Source organism: Lontra canadensis, unplaced genomic scaffold (genome assembly GCF_010015895.1).
Source record: "Lontra canadensis isolate GAN:19392208 unplaced genomic scaffold, GSC_riverotter_1.0 scaffold15, whole genome shotgun sequence".
NCBI classification, from domain to species: domain Eukaryota; kingdom Metazoa; phylum Chordata; class Mammalia; order Carnivora; family Mustelidae; genus Lontra; species Lontra canadensis.
The window spans coordinates 17,996,391-18,016,491 of NW_022631009.1; the positions used below are offsets into that span (position 1 = coordinate 17,996,391).

General features: G+C 37.4%; 1 protein-coding gene across 6 annotated transcripts in view; it reads left to right on the forward strand.

Annotated features, from left to right (window-relative positions):
* UBR5 (ubiquitin protein ligase E3 component n-recognin 5) overlaps window positions 1-20,101 on the forward strand; it is a 137,882-nt gene that overhangs the window by 84,423 nt on the left and 33,358 nt on the right. For 5 of the 6 annotated variants that reach the window (XM_032858561.1, XM_032858562.1, XM_032858559.1 and 2 more), the window contains exons 21-34: window positions 2,185-2,395; window positions 3,410-3,536; window positions 7,567-7,718; window positions 8,143-8,238; window positions 8,580-8,703; window positions 12,164-12,261; window positions 13,041-13,189; window positions 13,719-13,810; window positions 14,890-15,036; window positions 15,134-15,252; window positions 15,331-15,457; window positions 15,547-15,676; window positions 16,739-16,899; window positions 17,021-17,260. In XM_032858561.1, the coding sequence (XP_032714452.1) occupies window positions 2,185-2,395; window positions 3,410-3,536; window positions 7,567-7,718; window positions 8,143-8,238; window positions 8,580-8,703; window positions 12,164-12,261; window positions 13,041-13,189; window positions 13,719-13,810; window positions 14,890-15,036; window positions 15,134-15,252; window positions 15,331-15,457; window positions 15,547-15,676; window positions 16,739-16,899; window positions 17,021-17,260 (1,973 nt within the window). The remainder of the gene's footprint in view (window positions 1-2,184; window positions 2,396-3,409; window positions 3,537-7,566; window positions 7,719-8,142; window positions 8,239-8,579; window positions 8,704-12,163; window positions 12,262-13,040; window positions 13,190-13,718; window positions 13,811-14,889; window positions 15,037-15,133; window positions 15,253-15,330; window positions 15,458-15,546; window positions 15,677-16,738; window positions 16,900-17,020; window positions 17,261-20,101) is intronic. The other variant, XM_032858564.1, reaches the window with a different exon arrangement.

The following is a 20,101-nucleotide window of genomic DNA, read 5'->3' on the forward strand; positions in this document are numbered from 1 at the left end:
CTTGGCCCCTGGAAGTAACCTTTGTCTCATTTTAAAATTCTTGATCGGTTGCCAGCATTTAAAAACCACAGGAATTTTCTTTAAAGTCCACAGATTTTCAGTTGTTCTTAAAAAATGGGAAGATCTGGGAACACTGGGCCATCATAAAGCCATTAGCATGCCCCCTTTAGAGGCTGTATGTGGTGTCTCCAGTTCATTGCAGTTCCCCATACTTAATTGCTCTGAATGTTGCCATTTATTTATGATCCAGTTTGTGTTATCTCTTTACCCCTGGCCTCCTCCGTTCATTTGTATTATTACTTCAGATGCTTCTGTAGTTACTTGATTCTGTGACCCCTGCACTCTTGTCAGCATCTTGGGGGTGAAGATAAAATGTGTCGTCATCCCCTGGATAGCGATAAAGTGCGCCATCATTTATCTTCTACCTCAGTGATTTGGGCTTGGTGCACAGTAGATCTGTGAGAAATGTTGCACTGAATTCACTCTGCCTTTTGCTACAAGAATAAGTGATGAATACAGCGTAGAGTGATGCAGACTAAACTCTTTTGCATGTAACACAGTAAGTGTGGTATTGGTGAGTCTCAGAGTGAGAGCCCATGTGGAGCAGGTTGGAGATGAGAGTTCCTGTAGCTGCTTCCAACCCGATGACTGGCTGATGGCTTGCAAACCTTTTACATCACAGAGTATGCAGCAGAGTATCCTGACTTCAGTTACTTTCAAATAGTAGTGCTCCTTTTAGTATTCGGAGAGCCTTTGACATATTCTCTCAAATATTAATTGTTCCATATATGTCACTGGACTTTGGAAAGTTTAATCTTACGTACGTGTTCTACCTCATACCCTTGAACTGGAGCTTACGGTGTATGGGATCACCTCACCCCGGTGTCTTAGTGCCACAATCAAAATGGCCTGTCTGGCCTGTGGCAGGTACTGAAAATAGTTTAACTATTTCTTGTTCTTCCTGCCCTGCCAACCCCCACTTTACCTTTCCTCCTCTCCATAAGATTGGGGTTTGGAGGAGAGGTGGTAAGTGGTTCAAACATAGCTTTCTTCTTCCCTTTGTATTCCACACACTCTTTTCCCAGTTCTTAATTCTAGTTAAAATGAACAAATTTACTTGTTTTCCAAAACTAATGTTTTATAGTTAGTCCGTTAAAATCCCTTAATTACAGGTTTACATTCTGAAAGATGTACATTTGAACTCCTTGATTTATTCATGCCGTGTCTTAGTGTGTTCAGATTGCTATCAGACTGGCTTACAACCAACTGAAATTTCTTACAGTTCTGGAGGCTGGAAGTCCGAGATCAAGGTGTGGGCAGATTTGGTGCCTCGTGGGGGCAACCTGTTGTTTCATAGACAGCCATGTATTCTCATATGGTGGGAGGAGAGAACTCTTGTCTCTTCTGGTTCCTTTTAAGGGCCTAATCCCACCCACAAAGGCCCCACCCTCGTGACTTAGTTACTTCTCAAAGGTCTCACCTCCAAATACCATTGCACTGGAGATTAGCTTTCAGCGTATGAATTTTGGGGGCCAGAGATACTCAGTCAATAGCATGCTGTTTCTTAGGTAGTTAGTGGAATGTTCTGTAAATTAACTAATATTACCAGGTATTTGACAAATGAAGTGCATTAGTTGTCACCTCTGAGAGATTGCATCTGTCGTGATTTTAGGGAAGTTGAAGGTTTTGGTTTTCTCCTGTACCACATGTGATGTAACCTTCATGAGCATAAGAGGGTATGAGTAAGCCAATATAAAATACATAGAATGTATACCCTTTGTTTAATTGATTAACAGTACTAGTAGTATTCTAATTCAGTAGTTCCATAAGAACTAATACAAACCGGGAGTTGGCAGACTTAACGGCAGATCGGATCCAGTCACTGTCATTCACGTGTGTGTTGTATATGGTGACTTTCCTGCCACAGCCAGAGTTGAGTTAGTTGCAAAAGCTGAAAATACTTAGTGTCCTTTACAGATAGTTTATCCACCCTTTTCTGTTCTGTCAGTCGTATACTGTGCTTAAATGTGGCTCTTAATTTTACCTCCTTTGGCAGGCTAACTTGTGTCTACTTCCTTTCAGAGCCAATTATGTTATTGTGTGAAATTATAAAATGAATTTTTGACATGTGTAATGTGCTATTCAAATTCATTGGAGTTTTTTCCCTGATTTATCTGAGCACAGAAACAAACCTTAATGCAGCACATTCTGCGTTGTGACTATGAGGCCTGTCGACAATACCTCATGAATCTTGAGCAAGCGGTGGTTTTAGAGCAGAGTCTACAGATGCTGCAGACGTTCATCGGCCACAGATGTGATGGAAACCGAAATATTTTGCATGCTTGTGTATCAGTTTGTTTTCCAACCAGCAATAAGGAAACTAAAGAAGAAGAAGGTGAGAATAAGAACTATAACAACGTCTTTAAAAGGAATTTTAGGCGGTTTTGAAAATGAAACAACTATTAAAGGGAAGGAAAGGAAATGACTGAAGAATTTGTGTGTACTTTTTTCTTTGTTTTGTGAAAACTAGGAGTTTTGCCATTCTTAGACAGTAAAGATGTCTGTCCTCTTAGGATGACCATGTAACATAAGCAGATCACTTCTTATCAGTATGCTTTGTTGTCTTGAGTTCTGTTATCTGATATGTACAAACTTTATGTGTAATACTTAATGAGATTTACTGATTTTATAATAGCAGATGACTTTTATTACCATGAGAATTATTTAGCTAGTTAAGGCAAGTTATATTGAAGCAACTTTTATCCCAGTTTTCAGAATGTACAGGGAAAAACAACCTAGTGAGTTATGAGATTTTTCTGGGAAAATAAGCTTTTTTGCCCTCAAGGTTTTAATTGGTTAAACAAAGGGGAAATCTGCAAGCCTAGAAGTGCGGTTGTGTGGTTCCTAATGTTTTTCCTGATTCTAAATTCCACTGGTGATACTCCGGTAGCTACATTTTCGAGTAGTAGTTTTGCAAGTTTTGTTTCTTTCTTTTCTTCTCGTTTTTTTTTTTTTAATTTGTTTGTTTGTAGGTTTCTAACCTTTATTTCCTTATCATTAATGGAGGATGAGTAGTATATAAGCCTCGACTGAGGTACTGAATTGTGGGTCTTTTTTGTACTTTGTAGTGAAAGCTAGATTTCAGTCTACTTATAAGTAATCTTATTTTTTAACCTTTGGGGGTTAAAAAGTAAGGCAGAATAAGGAAATAAGTCACATATTAAAGGTCATAGTTAAATCTGTCTTAAGTGTCTCTTGCTCCAAGGAGGAAAAAATTAAGCTACTCATTATCTCTAGCATGTGATTTAAAGTACTAAAATACATAGTTAGCATTTAATGGCCAGTACATACTTAATCTTAGTTATTTTTGAAGTGTAAATTGACCCTAATTTCTTCTCTTATGTTTCAGAAGCAGAGCGCTCTGAAAGAAATACATTTGCAGAAAGGCTTTCTGCTGTTGAGGCCATTGCAAATGCAATATCAGTTGTTTCAAGTAATGGCCCAGGTAATCGGGCTGGATCATCAAGTAGTCGAAGGTAATGTGATTTTTACCAGGAAAGTTTATTTGGCGGAAACAGAATCCAAGTACAGAAAAATGTTTCTCATACCTATCATATGCATGAATTGGTGGGTCCTTTTGCTTTGTTTTTGTTCCTTTCAGTATCACCCTGGGGAAAAGATCTGGTAATATCTAATTAGATTTTAAGTGTAACACAGTAGAATCTAGGATGCTTCAAAAATTTGAGATAATTTAGACAAGTAGTTCAGCCTTGATTCTTTGAATGTGTTTTAAGTTTATCATTCTTGTTTCCTAGGAAGTTCCTTTTTTAAGTTGGAGAACAAATAATAACAATAATTGAAAGAACTGCAATCTTTTATTTTCTGATTATTATTTAGGTCAGTTTCTCAGATGTATTAGTGATCTGGGAAGAAATGAAAGGCTGGTGTGTATTGTGAATGTTGCTATTTTAAGTTTTCAGGCTCTCTGGGTCGTGGGATGGACAGACTTTAATAACATGTAGAAAATTACTAGGCGTTTGAATAGATGAAGAGTATAAAGAATTCAGGGTATAGTTGTTTTCGTTTTTTTGGTTTTTTTTTTGTTGTTTTGTTTTTCGTTTGTTTTTTTCCTGAAGGAAAAAGCATGTTTATATTAGACACGAGAGCCAGAGTTCTTGGACACTTGACAGATCATTGACGGAAGCACTGCTCACTGTGCTCATGTGATAGGTTGTAAAGTCTACTTAAAATGAAGACTCTCTTTGCCTATTTTCTGTTCCATATCCAACTTTCCCTTTAAAAATGATTCTTCTAAAATTGATAGCTTCCCAGGTTCAAAAATGTCCTCAAGTGAGATTTGTCACAAACTATTTATGGGTGACCAAATTATAATTTAAAACAGTACAAAGACCTTATGTAGACTATACAAAATGGAAATTATCACCAGCTTATCTGTTTAGGACTACACTAGGCAGACGAAGTGTTTGGTCTAAAATGGAAAGCAACTTAAATTCTTCATGAAGAAATTAGTTTCTGAATTATTTCAGGTATTTCATTTCCTCAGGGAAAATACAGGTGCAGATCAAGTTGGACTCTGATATGGTTGGTCCAATGCCAGTGCTGCCATCTTTTTTTCATGTAAGGATTATTTTGAAGGCAAAGACTAAAAGGAGCTTCAAGAGTGGGTGATGTGTTGCTCACAGAAATAATTTGCAGAGTAAGCTCCTTTGAGGCATTTGCCGAAGATTTCACTGCAGTGCTCTTAACCAGTTCAAACTCAGGGCTGCCGGTTGAACAGATGAAAGCACAGGAGTCTTATTATCCACGCCGGGCAGTAGGAAGTCCACAGACTCTGCTTCATTGAAGTGAAACCCTCCTCTAGCCTACAATGGATTTTCTAGGCGATGCCCCTTGATGAGTTTGCAGGCTGGGATTCATGAGCTGTAAGCTCAAAGCTGATGCAATTTCAATATTGAATGGAGTACTGTTAAATGTCTTCAGATGATGATTTGACTCAGAAGTTTTGTTATGTGACTCATAGTTCCTGAGTACAAAGGGCAGATTTAGTGGAAAGCTTGATTGATGCATCTGATTGCAGGTGTATGTACTCTAGAGATTATTAATCTGGAAGACACATGACCTTCGCTTTTTTGTCACAGTGGTATGTTTGAACATGACTGGATTCTAAGGCTTCTGTAGCATGGATATAACGTGCTTACAAAGAGGAACTTACATCATCCTTGAATTCTTCCATATTGTCAGAAAATACGATGACTCCAGGCAAGCCTATACGAAGAAATGTCAAAACTCTGAATCTTAGCAGCCAAGGTGGTATCTCCTCAGTATTGTCCTCAGCCACTGAGGATACAGGTGAATCTTCATGAATTGTGTACAGCATCTTGAAGAATAATTTTCTTTTTTTTGTTTTTTGTTTTTTGTTTTTAAAGAATCTATATGAGGAGCTGGGCGTTGTACTTAAAAATGTTCCCAAGACCTAATGAAGAAAAGTGGTTAAGGACAATTTTTTAAAATGACAAAGGAATGACCCCCTCATTTAATATTGAATTGACTACATCACAACAACAGAGTTGGGAGTTTGCAAGTTCAAGATGAGACTATGGTCTCAATTTATCTTCATTTTATTCTTAGTCCACTCTCAGCTAGAGGTTGGAGAATAGCCCACATATGTTTTCTTTGGCCTGTGCACTGTTACAGTTTTTTTTTTTTTTCCTTTAAAATTTGAATGCCTTTAGATAAGCATGTATGCCTCTAGTTTGCCATCACTCCCTACTTCTTAGACCTGACTGCCCTTTCCTCAATCGATACTGTCTTCCGGGCCCAGTAGGCATTGAGTTTGTGACCCTGATGTAAGCATTCTTCTTAATAGGCCCCAAACATGCATTTATTTTCAGGTTATTTGCAGTGCCTCCCACTTAATTGCTGATTCTGTCTCTCTCTCTCTCTCTTTCTCTCTCTCTGTTTTGAGTAAGATACACTAGGATACCAAGTGTCTGTGTTGAGCTTAATTAAGATTATTTAGGAACATCACAGTGTGAACAGTCACCCTGGTGTGTGCTGTTACCTGGTAAGGAGCCTGTCTTTCTCTCTGGGTGAGGTCTTCGGACAGAGAAGTGACCTCGACTGAAAGAATCCCTGTGCCCTGCTTCCCTCCATATTCTAAAAACTCTTAAACTCAGACTTCTAAATTGGGAGAGGGAAGACATCAAAGATACCACAAAATTTAACTGTAGGTACTTTTTGATAATGAATACTATAATAACTAATATATTATTTGAGACAGTAAAATTTACTTTGCAGAATCTTCCAAACAATGCTTCTGTTCCCAAAGGTATCTTCATATATATATAAGCTTTTTAAAATAGACATGTTCCTGAAAGTAGCCTCTAAAAGAAATTTTTTGTAAAAGCTTTAAAAAAAAAAATTCCTCATAAAATGGAAAGTGTATCGATATGGAAAACCACATTTATCCTCGGATTACACGACAATTACAATTAGAAGATTCAAACATTAATAAAAATCTTTCTAAACTATTTATTTGTAGACATCTAATGCTCACCTGGTAAGGTCTTTCACATCAGAGAAATGTCATGTCTTTGGGATTAAATCTGCATGGGAGAATGAAGTCCCTTATGTGTTACCTGGCCCTTACAATTGAATTTTTAGTCTTTATTCATTTGGAGACTCTAAAATTGTGACTGATGGAAGGGAATTTGCCTTATGTGCTCTTTCTTAATTGCTGTTAGTTTGTAACGTTAATTTTGTGGGCTTTGTAAGCTTTTATTCAGAGGTATAGATTTTTATATAGGTAGTTACCAGTTCCCCTAACAAGATCTGTGTTTGTGATTATTTCCTTTTCTTTTTAGTGATGTGCACACCTTTGCAGTGTTTTTTTTTTTTCCCTTGTATAGCAGGAGGAAAAAAAAATCATGCCCAGACATTTAACAACACATTTTACAAGCTCCAGTTTCATTAATTTCTTTGGGATGCAAGTTGTACTGTTAAAAAAAGACTTTTTTTTTTTTTTGTATAAAAAATAAATCTAAATTGGTCTTTGTTTTAAGACTACTCACCGTGTGGACATTAGTTTAATTGCTTTTGAGATCACAGCAAAGGGATTTATTTAAGTGAGCTAACAGTATCGGTTTTGTTCTAATCAGTATGTCTGCTGATGTCTATTATTAAACTTAATTCTTACCGATTATAAACAGGGGACAGAAAATTCTTTTTGTCTTAATGTTCAGCTGTTCATTACCTTAATTGTATGAAAGATTATTTTCTAATCTTCACTGCAAGTTTTGTTCCCTGTGCTTAAGTTTGTGTGGGAGCTTAATATAGTGGTTTTAGTGCTGAACTGGGTGCCCCCAGTTTCATTTCTATCCCTCACTGACTTACTCTGTGATTCCAGAATTGGCATTTGTACTTCACTTCCCTTGCCTGGAGTATTTGCTTGTAGAACAAACTTTGATCTCAGATGAGAAGTTCTGTGCACCTTTTCATTACATTTAGCCATGGTAGTGAGCTCCGATTTCCTCCATGTTCTTCTAGTTTGAGATTACGGGAAATGATGCGACGTTCGCTGAGAGCAGCTGGTTTGGGTAGACATGAAGCTGGAGCTTCATCCAGTGACCACCAGGATCCGGTTTCGCCCCCCATAGCTCCCCCTAGTTGGGTTCCTGACCCTCCTGCGATGGATCCTGGTAAGATCTGTTATTTTATTTAGTGTTTGACAAAAAAACAAGGTCCTGAAAGAAAGGAAATCGAACATTTTAGTGGGTTATTTCGAAATCTGAAGTATTTAAAAATAGCATAACGAGTAAACTGTAACTAGTTGTTGAGATTCGATTTAGGGGGGTTTATAACTTAAAAAATAAAATTCTAGAAGCTCTTTCATTGAAATATTTATTTCCATACTGGCAAGAAGCTAATTCTCATCTATCACAATAAGTCAATAATTCGCCTAGTGGATTCCTTCTCTTATGGTTTGGAAAACAAGTTTCTACTTAAACCTCTGTCCGATTTGACCTTTGGCTTGCAGAGAAAAGCCTTAAGGCCAGTTAAGAGAACATGTTAGGGATATGTTGCCTATAATGATGTACATCCTGCTGTTCTGTTTACTGAAAGATGGTGACATTGATTTTATCCTGGCCCCTGCTGTGGGATCTCTTACCACAGCAGCGACTGGCACCGGTCAAGGACCAAGCACCTCCACCATTCCAGGTGAGAATCTGTACTATTTTATCTGTCTAGGCATTTGGGTTTCTGCAGATCTGCACTTAACCTCAGGGAGACTTCTTTGGCTTGAAAAATAACTAATTCGCTGAATTACATCTCCCATATGTCAATGAAATTGTGTGTGTGAACATACATTTCATCGGTCGGGAGTTGTAAAATGTGTTAATGTGTTTAAATTCTCTATACTGAAGTTACTAATTTATTACTGATAGTAGAATATTTTTCTGGTGGCTTATTTAATAGATACTTAGTATGTTATTCCAGAATATTCTTTTACTGCCTTGTTTACTCTTGTTTTGTTACCAAATAAATCTGTTTAATTACAGGTCCTTCCACAGAGCCATCTGTAGTAGAATCCAAGGATCGAAAGGCCAATGCTCATTTTATATTAAAATTGTTATGCGACAGTGTTGTACTGCAGCCATATTTACGAGAACTCCTCTCTGCCAAGTAAGAAGTTTAATATACTTTTGCTATAAAGATTTAGCTTAGCTCCTTTTACTATTTAAGTTGATCTGGTGATGTATGGACAATAGTTACCTACTGTGAATTTAAAATAATCAAAACCTAGCATTGTATTCCCTCTGTGATTAACCAAGTGCTCTTCAATGAAAGGCCTTTCTTAGTATAATTCAGTATACACTAATTGAATACAAACAACTTTTATGGAGCTTGATGTGGAGGTATATACGTGTGTGTGTGTGTGTGTGTGTGTGTGTGTGTGTGTTAAAAAGATCATAGTATAGTTATTCTCCATGTGAATTCATAAATTCTGTCACTGTCAGCTTGAGAACTTTAAAAATGACAGATTCTTCCCCAAACTTGCACTAGAAGCATGACTGAGTAGGTCTGGAATGGGGCCTGGAATCTGTATTCTAAACTCTGGATGATTCTGATGGTTTCTTTGGACATTTTTTTGGCTTACAAAATCCTAATGAGATTATGCAGAGTTTTTGATAAGTATTGTGTGGCAGATGCTCATTCCCTATTGGTAGGTTATAGCTCTGCTTTTAGCCTGATTGTTTATGTTCCTTTACAAACTCAGTAAGAGGCATTTTTATAAAAGTTAGCTCTTATCTGTGCCAAACTGTACTTGCATTAACTCTTCTAACAATAGCAGTGTGGAATAGGTAATATTATTTACATTTTATTTTTGAAGTAATGGTCTTAGAGGCTAATTAACCTGCCCAGGGTCATGAAACTAGTGAGTCACACAACTGGAATTCGACTGTGGTCTGTTTCTTGATTCCAGAATTGAGACTCCCAGTCATCATCCTTATGCTGCCGCCTCATATTTAAGCACAAGAAGGTGTTTTGAGTTATTATTGAGGGCAAGAGTTTTTGTTTAAGGCTTATTGGCCTTAGGCCATAATGACCGAACATGTGAACTTCTGATTACTTTAATGAAGGCTGCCCCACTAGTAAAATAAGTCACTGAATTGGAAATAAGCTATTACTCCAGAAGCAGCTTACTAATTTATTAGTGGTTTGAAGCATAGATAAAAATGGTATATAAACAAATACAGTTTTTTCTATTTTTATTTTCTCACTTATCAGTTTTAATTTCTATTTATGGTATTTTTAAAGATACTATTTTGTATCATTTCCTCCATCATTTGGTGTTACCTAAAAATTTATAGTGTGTTCTTATTCCCTTCTCTTAATTTTTTTTTTTTTTTTTTTTTAAAAGACTTTCTTAGACGTCTGAGTGGCTCAGTTGGTTAAGCATCTGCCTTTGGGTCAGGTCATCATCACAGGGTCCTGGGATCGAGCCCCACATGGGGCTCCCTGCTCAGTGGGGAGTCTGCTTCTTTCTCTCCCTCTGCCCCCCACCCTTCATGTGTTCGCTCTCTGACCAATAAATAAAGTCTTTAAAAAAAATTAAATTTTTTTTTTATTAGAGTGAGCATGAGTGTGCACGAGTTGTGCGGGGTGGGGGGGCACAGAGGTCGAAGAGGGACAGGCAGGCTCCCCCAACTGAGCACAGAGCCCTACACGGCACTTGATCCCAGGCCTCTGAGATCATGACCTGAGCTAAAGTCAGATGCTTAAAGTGAGTCACCCAGGCCCTCCCCCCTTCTCCTCTTAGCCCATTTTCCATTTCCACAGTGCATTTCTAGTTCACCAGTCCTTTATTTTAGTGTCAGTAGCAGTTGCTGTCCCCCAACCCCCTGTCTGAGAAAATACATAACCTACCTGGAAAACAGTCAAAATGCCATTCTGTTAATAAACTTGTATTATTGATGACAGCTTTGAAACAGATTAGAGGAAAGGCAAGGTTCTTTTGCCCTTTAGGTGATAAGCCTAGGAATTCTCAAATTGGTTCTTTGTTTCCTTTTTTATATTTCAAATATAGGAGAATTAATTATTTCCAATTTAATGTTTCCCCTTCCCCTACCCATTGATCTCCCTCCAGTCCCAGGTGTGGGTGGTTGGATTTTGCTTTTATAATACAAGCTAAAGAAAGTGAATTTTGGTAAAATTATCCTGGTTAGTAAAGGTGCAGAGGATTTTATTCTCAACCAACTCATTTTTAACCTGATCAGAGGTGGTATGAAGCTTGGGAAATAGGGAGAAAAGTGAGCAAAAACAGAGAAATGGAGAGGTATGAATATGTTAGGGGCACAGTGATGTACCTGATTAGTAGGGGAGGATTACAGAGGAGAGCAGTAGCCAGTGGATCTGAAAGACTAGGTGAAAGCCACCACTTTGTTCTCTATTCCTTGGCTTGAAGCCTACGAATAATGGCTTTGGATAGACTAATACTTATCAAGGTGGGTTTATAAGAATAATAATGTGATGGTTGGGTAAAAAAGGATTAAATAGTCGAGAGTAGAGACTGGAGTTGACCAAAGCTTTGGTTTTTATGCCCGCCCGTCGTCTTTAGTATATGTGTTACAATAAACCGAACTGGAAAACAGAAAAGGAGGATTAAATGCAAGAGCAAAAAAAATGATTTAGAAGGGAAGACTTCAGGAAGAATCCAGATTTTTTTATCTTAATCTCTAGGAGCAGTGCTGCTATTGGCGGACGTAAGTCAGGTAGAGAGCAGGTTTGGGGACACAGGTGATTTTAGTTGTTAGACATGTTGAGTGTGAGGTATCATTGGGAAATCCTGAGTTACCAAGTAAGCAGGTGCAGATGGTGGTACTGTGTTATCGTCACAGAAGGAGTTCTTGCTTTGGTGGATCAGAGAGGGACGCACAGGTGGTTGAGGACTAAATTTTGGGAAATGTAAAGGATCCAGGAGGGAATAGAAATTCAGGGAAGAATACTGAAGGTACATTTTTAAGAGAAAATAGATAATAATAAGTAACATTTATTGAATACATTTTATTTGCTAGGCATTGTGTTAAAAGGTTTTTAAGTAATAATTGATTTAATCATCATCATTGTTGTAGGAGATAGAGGCAGTTACTACCCCCACATCTAGAGAATACTAGTTTGACTCTAGAGCCCTTGATGATTCTATTCTTTTAGTGTCACTAAGGCCATGGAAGGAGAGCATGCTTGAGAGAGACAAGGATTCTTAGAGAGGAGGCTTGCTTTCTTAAATGGGATAGTAGAAAGTAGAAAATACCACCAGTGATTTTCTTTCACTGTTAGGACATTATTATTTAATACAGCAGAACTATTTTTTGTTTCATCATGGACACCCATTTCTTTTATAATCAAGGAGGAAAATAATTATTAATTTTTTAAAGGCTTTATTTATTTGAGGGAGAGTGATCGAGAGAGAGATCACAGGCAGTGGGGAGGGCAGAGGGAGAGTGATACTCCCCACTGAGCAGGGAGCCTGATCCCAGGACTCTGGGATCATGACCTGAGCTGAAGGCAGACGCTTAACCAGTTGAGCCACCCAGGCGCCCCTTATTACTAATACTTTTATGTATAATTTTTCTCACTTTAGGGATGCAAGAGGCATGACCCCGTTTATGTCAGCTGTAAGTGGCCGAGCTTATCCTGCTGCAATTACCATTTTAGAAACAGCCCAGAAAATTGCAAAAGGTAATTTATTTCAGGTCCTTTTTAAAAAGAATTGCTTATTTTTTAATTGGAATAGATTTTCCTCTACATACATAACATTCAGAGATAATTTCTGTGTCTTGAAATGATATAATTGTGTAAAAACTATCAGTTTATTCTTTCATTCGTGTGCATTTGTGTGTGTGTAAAATTCACGTTTGCACATTTTCCAGTTAGTCTTCTAACTTTCCACCAAAAAAGCTGGTGTAATTTTTAAAATTAAAAATGTTTGCATAGTGGGTAATGTAATGACTAATATTTTGAAAATAAAGATGGATTACTGATAGAACGTGTCAGTGGTTAATTGGTGGTAGTGATACAATTTTATAGAAATAATAGGCCAGGTGTCTTACTGGTCTTCCTTCTGACTTGGAATTCCTGCTTAATAGAATGCAGTAAGGAATATCATCAGTTCCTGCCATCCAGCCTTTAAAAGACTAACATAGTTTAAAATACTGGCTACAAAACTTATGTGATTTTTCTATAATTTGTTAAATAGAGCTAGAACTTTAATCTTAACTGCATAACGCAGAGCTGTCATCACGTGGTTATGATATAATTACACTTTGCTTTTACTTTGTACCAGAATTGACTGAATTTCTTGCACACTGACTTGTATATTAATTTTTGAAATTAATATGTAGTTGTTTTTTATTTATACCATGTAAATGTTAGAGCTTTGGCATTTGAGTAAAGTAGTAGATGGCTATAATTAAGGCCTTTGGTGATACCTGAACTACTGTGTTCTTAAATCTTTTTAGCTGAAGTATCCTCAAGTGAAAAAGAGGAAGATGTATTTATGGGAATGGTTTGCCCGTCAGGTACCAACCCTGATGACTCACCCTTATATGTGTTATGTTGTAACGATACCTGCAGTTTCACGTGGACAGGAGCAGAGCACATTAACCAGGTAAGCTATTTTTTATTTCCCCATATAAATGCTGTCTTCAGGTCCCTTTTTCCTTTTTTCCCTTTCACTGTCACAACATTATAGTTCTTAGCTCTGGAATTCTAACTCTAGTATTTCCTTTTATTCTAAGTTACAAAATTCTCTAAAGGAAATTAATTTTTATTTAATTCCTAAATAAGTGAGGCAGAGGGAGGTGATCGTTAGGTTAATTATGAGATACCTTGAAAATTAAGAAATCTTCACTCTAAGTAGATCCACAGTTCTTGACACAGATTTTATAACAATAATGCCTTTTTGGGGGTATGATATGAGTTAGTTTTGCCCCACCGGTAATCTTTGACTTCCACTTGTATAATACTATAAAATGTGTTTTCGCTGTACCCATTTATTACTCTTTGTTTGCAAAGCACATTAGTTTTGTTCTGCTTTCATTGTGATTGACTAATTATTTCAGAAAATACCAGAAATAATTACAATGGTGAAATGTACATATATTCTTCTTTAAAAAAATAAATGCTTCAAATTTTAGGATATTTTTGAGTGTCGAACCTGTGGCTTGCTGGAGTCACTCTGTTGTTGTACAGAATGTGCAAGGGTTTGTCATAAAGGTCATGATTGCAAGTGAGTACAATTCTCGTCTTCTTTCATATTAGAAATTGCTTAGATTCATATTGCTGTAATCTTCAACAAGATAATGTTCTGCTAATTAAGGGAGCATGAGGTTTGTCACGTTGTTCTCCTTAAGCTACTTTATGTATTAAAATACGGTTGCTGATTCAGTGTGTACTTTGTAATGTTTTTCATTTGCTTTTGCTTTTTCGACTTTGCCAGCCAAAGTCTCAGGCCCCTGTAGTAGGGTCTGCTAGCAGGAGATCCCTGCTGGTATTAAGTGAATCATGGTGTATGTTTATTTTCTTCTTAAAGTGAATGTAATAACCTTTCATCCAGCAGTAGAGTTACCATGGCTAGTTTGTTAATTTTCCCAGACTTAAGAAGCAATAAAATACTCGAGCATGAGCGTTTGCAGTGCCTCAGCATCTCAGCAGGGACTTCAGCTGTAACTGTGCTACAGAAGAGTAGATGTTATGGTTAACAGAGAATTGGTTTGTAAAAAAACCATCTTTTTTGCTTTAAAATATGTAGGACAAGTAGAAAATGTTTATAGGTATTGCATTGGTATTTATGATTTTTATTAAAAGAGCTTTGGCTCATCCGTTTGTTTTCCTTATTTTAAACATCTGAAAGTGATACTGTACTTATTCATTGATTGCTTACTAAGTGCTTTGACACACTAGATGCTTGGGTGGTGGTGGATAAGAGAATCCTTGTCCTAACAGGGTTTACAGCCCTTTGAGAGGACACAAGCAAGAAACATCTGCCCCTAAGGGTTTTAGGGTTTATTAGATGCCCATCGAAGGACCACCTACACTGGATGGGGGCTGTGGGGAATGAAGACATTCCAAAGGAGGTGACTATACCCTAGTCATTACAAGGTCCCTCTTCTCATGAAAGTAACTTTATAGACTTCATGCCTCTAAGTACTCTTCCTAATTAAGTATGCTTTAAGAGTTACACTTTGCATTTAAAAACTAAGGGTTCTCTCTGGTGTCAATAAGTTACACCTCCATAATTTCAGTAGAGATCTTTGTGTCTGTCTTTTTAAATTTCAGTTTTTGTACTTGTATATGAATTCTTTCTAGACTCAAAAGGACGTCACCAACAGCCTATTGTGATTGTTGGGAAAAATGCAAATGTAAAACTCTAATTGCTGGACAGAAATCTGCTCGTCTTGATCTACTTTACCGCCTGCTCACTGCTACTAATTTGGTTACTCTGCCAAACAGCAGGCAAGTGGGATTTTTTAAGGACATAAATTGAAATATGCACGTCGCATCTAAGTAGCCCTCCCCCTCTCCCTGCTCACGACAATGTTCCATTTTGCAGGGGAGAGCACCTCCTGCTGTTTTTAGTGCAGACAGTTGCAAGGCAAACAGTAGAGCACTGTCAGTACAGACCTCCTCGCATCAGGGAGGATCGTAACCGAAAAACGGCCAATCCTGAAGGTGGGTGAGTCTGACAGTTATGACACCTATGAAAAGCATTATATTTATTTCTTACTCCCTATTTCTTTTTCTTTTTAGATTCGGATATGCCTGATCATGATTTAGAACCCCCAAGGTTTGCCCAGCTTGCGTTGGAACGTGTTCTACAGGACTGGAATGCTTTGAAATCTATGATTATGTTTGGGTCACAGGAGAATAAAGACCCGTATGTATTCATTAAATACGTTTTAAATTTATGTATTTCCCATGTTAATATAGGTGACCACAGTGCATTATCTTATCTTCCCCCTCAAGTCTCAGTGCCAGCAGTAGGATAGGCCATCTTTTGCCAGAAGAGCAAGTTTACCTCAATCAGCAAAGTGGCACCATTCGGCTGGACTGTTTCACTCATTGCCTTATAGTCAAGTGTACAGCAGATATTTTGGTAAGTTCTTTGGATGTTTATATACAGGTACATGAAAACAATGTTTTCTGACTTAGCTTCCCATGATTTTATTTGAGCCAAACTCCTAAGTACTGATGAGCTTGAATTAGTACACTAAGGGGAATGGAATTTTGGGGGTGATTTAAATGTCTCCATTAACAACAGAAGCTCCTTTCATTCTAAGCAAAAATTCTAAAATGTATTAATAAGGCAACAGTGTAAAAATGTATGGAACAGTGTTCAAAATTAATAGTGCAAATTTTGTTAAGTACTCCTTTTTGTTGTGAAACTAGAAAAGAATAAAACCATAAAACCTAGTGTTGATGAATTTATGGTAAAAAGAACAACTTAAGACACTGGTGGGGTGGCATTGCATTTGGTATTCTTTTAGAAAACAACTTGGCAATAAAATCATGAGCCAGAAAAAATCAGTGTCCCCAGAACTCATCATAATTTATGGTATAAGAAAGAAAAAAATCATGTCACAGCATAATAAAAGATGAAATACTTGATGGATCCACTAATAGTGGATTATTGAATCAAATTATAGCCCAGCCACTTGTTGAAATGTAATGTAGCAATTTAGAAATAAAGTTTAAGTAACATTAAAAAAAAAACCAATAATGTGAAATTGGATGTTCTCTGTAATTAATATGTATATGATAGACCTTGCATAGAAATGAGAAAGTAAGAATAATAATGACTCAGTGGGAAGGATGGGATTATGAGTTTATTAATATAAAGTATTTGAATATGTTTTATTTTTTCAATATGTACCCTATAGTGAGTGAAATACATACTTTCTTTGATTTGATTTTTCTTCTAAATATTGATATACAAAGAACTATAAGACTAAAAAGGGAAAACAGACATTTGAGACCCACTGTAGGTCAAAGACATGCTAAGCATGTGGCATAAATTAATCACTGACATTAGAAATGTTTTGGTTAAATTTACTTTGAGGTTCTTATTATGAAATGTTAATCTTCAGAAAGTGTTAGAACTTTTTACTTTATAAATCTTTTGTCTCAACATTAATAGAGTGATTACAATTTTTTAAAGCTTTTAGATACTCTACTAGGTACACTAGTGAAAGAACTCCAAAACAAATACACACCGGGACGTAGGGAAGAAGCTATTGCTGTGACGATGAGGTTTTTGCGTTCAGTGGCAAGAGTTTTTGTCATTCTTAGTGTGGAAATGGCTTCGTCCAAAAAGAAAAAGTAAGACCTCCTTCTTGATTTTGGCTTTTGTTTCCTTCTACACACATTTTTTGTGATAATGATAACATTGTGTATATGAAAAGAATCATAAAAGATTCCTGGATTTTCCTTTTTGCTCTAGCAACTTTATCCCACAGCCAATTGGAAAATGCAAGCGTGTATTCCAAGCACTACTACCTTACGCTGTAGAAGAATTGTGCAATGTAGCAGAGTCGCTGATCGTTCCTGTTAGAATGGGGATCGCTCGCCCTACTGCACCTTTTACTCTGGCTAGTACTAGCATAGATGCCATGCAGGGCAGTGAAGAATTGTTTTCAGTGGAACCACTGCCACCACGACCCTCATCTGATCAGTCTAGCAGGTAAATTCCTACCTGATAACAGATTCTCATTAATTCTTTCTGTGGAAATACAGCGGGTACTAAACCTCTGCGTAAGAACTCAGGTGGTGTCCATGATCATTTATGTAACAAGTGATAGAGATTTTATTTTGTTTGGAACCTGTGAGGAGCACTTTAAAAATTATACATTGCGTCTGCACATCTAAAGTAATAGACGCATAGTTGTAGGTTTTATTTTTGTTTTGGAAAAATTCTATTTTCATTATGCCAGTAAAGTACTCTGGTAAGAAAGTTCAGACTTCCGTAGGCATCATTACTTCCTGTGTTTTCTTACTTTGAGTAAGGCCAGCTTGAGGAATGAAAGACTTAAAACTTTAACTGTGTCCAAAGGATTGGGCTAGGGGGCAGCTTGTTATGTGTAATATAAATAACCAGAATGCTGGAATTTAAAAATATTCTCTGCAACAACCGTATTATCTAAGATAGGCTAAAACAATTCAATAACTAAATGGTTCTAGTTACAAGATTAATTCTTAAGTTTCATTCTCCTTTTCTGTTTGTAACTAGACGGTAAGCTTGTTGAGTCAGAATGTTTAGAAAGTAAAATGTTCTGGTGTCTTTTAGCACAGTGCTTCTCAAAATTAAATATGCATGCACATCACTTGGGGTCTTATTAAAATGCAGAGGCTGATTTTGACGGTCTGGGTGGGCCCTGAGATTCCGATTCCTTGTAAACTCTCAGGTTGTGCCAGTGGTCCTGGTTCAGGGGCCACACTTGAGTTGCAGGGCTCTAGTGAGCTATTTGTATTTTTGGTTTTCTCAAGTCTCATTTTGTCACAGTGTGTTTGTATAATGATGTTTAATAAAGATCTTTGGGACCTAAAGACTCTTCTTTTCTGGAAAAATCACTGTGTTGAATAAGGAAGGCCTGCATTAGTATTTGACACCGTTCCCAGAACTTCATCTCTGGGTTGATGCATTGAGTATCTGCTCTCTCACTGTTCTCCCCTCATTCCATCTGCCAGTATGTGTCCCAACTTTCGCCTTAGTTTTAGGTCTCCTAGGATACCTTGGAATCTAAATCCAGGTTTGTCTGTCAAAGCTTTCCCACAGTAGCCTTGTCGCTGATAGACTTCCAGGATTTGCTGAAAATGGTTACAGATCAAACTACGTATTTTCAGACTCACTAAAATACTTCATTATCCAGTGATTCAGTTAGCAGAATCTGCTTGGGCTCCATATGATGCTTTTGATCCTGATACCCTGTGAGGAGCCCTCTAGTTACTTAAGTGGAATTACTTGGTGAATTCTTTGCACCCTCTCCTTGGTTTTGTTCCAGAACATAAATGTTTTTTTAATCTGTTGAACAGACTTTGGAGTGATCTCATCTTTAAACAGTGCCGATGAGCCTGTTCTTACTAAGTTATCAAGACTTTGTGTCCCCTTGCCAACTGCTTCTTAGGCTCTTTATTTAAAGTACTGTGCACTCTTCAGTTCTCTCCTTCGCTCCATTACCCTTGATTGATTCTTGAGTAAATCTCTCAAGTCTTCCCAGAAGGAGATCTCATTTGATAATCAAGAGAGATAATAGTGTAATGTTTTCAACAGCTGTTGATAAAATGTGGAAATCCTTCATTATAATACAGTATAATCACTCCTTCTCGTAAGGGTGTATTTTGATGAGTGTTCCAAGCATGTCTTAAATAAGAAGTACACACTTGCTAGTCTCTCTGATTTCCCTTGTGTTGGATGGTAGATGGTGTATATCATTCCACTGAGCATAAAGGTCTGAGTTTAGTATTTTTGCTTTTTCTGTTGCTTCCCTTCACCTCTTTAAAACTCTTAATGTCCTTATTAATTAGCCTGTTTCTCTATCTCCACGCTTCATACAAAAACTGTTAGCTGAAATTTTATTATGAACTAGGAACTTTTAAGCATGGTAAATGCATTACCTGTCTTAATGTTCCCAATAACTCATAACCACTGTCATTCTGATTTTAAAAATGAGAAATCTGAGGCTCAGAGAGGTTAGGTAACTTGTCCAAGGTTGAATAACTATTAAAGTTTAAAGATATTTAGAGAGAATTCTAGACAGATTTTTTTTCCTTTTTCGTATATTCTAGAATATTAGATGGCAGAGTAGGGGGAGATAACTGCTTTTTGGTGCTCTTTATCTTTTTTTAGATTTTACTTATTTATTTGAGAGAGAGAAAGAGTGAGCGAGAGCACAAGCAGGTGGAGGGGCAGAGGGAGAAGCAGACTGCCCACTGAGCGGGGAGCTTCCCTCTGGGCTCCATCCCAGGACCCTGGGATCATGACCTCTAAGCTAAAGGCAGATGCTTAACTGACTGAGCCATTTAGACGCCCCTGTTTGGTGCTTATTGATAGTGTTGAGGCATCGGATGACTCCTCACTGAAGCCCACCCTACCTCACAGCACAGATTGTAGCCTTAAACTCTCACGAGTGCAGATTTGTAATCAGAAGTTCTCTGAAGAGACAGTTTTCCTACCCATCCAGCCATGGCTGATGGTCTCTTGAAATCGGTTGCCCTTTCCTGGTTTACGTTTGGCTTTATTTATGTGAGGGGGACAGAAGGAATTTCTGTGATATAACTTCCTATTTTGCTTACATCCTAGACCGTCTCCTGTGAAACCTGTGGCTCTTTGAAACCCTTCTAGCCTGAGACAGGAGCACATGCCTTTGGTGTAAATGGTGGCACCACTGCTCTCAAGCTTAATGACATAGGATTGTTTCCCCTTTTCACCAGGATAGTTGTGCTTTGTTTTTTAAATATTTTATCTAGCATATTTAGGTAATCTACACCAAGAGGGATTTCTCTGCAGTTTGGCAAATTGCTGGAA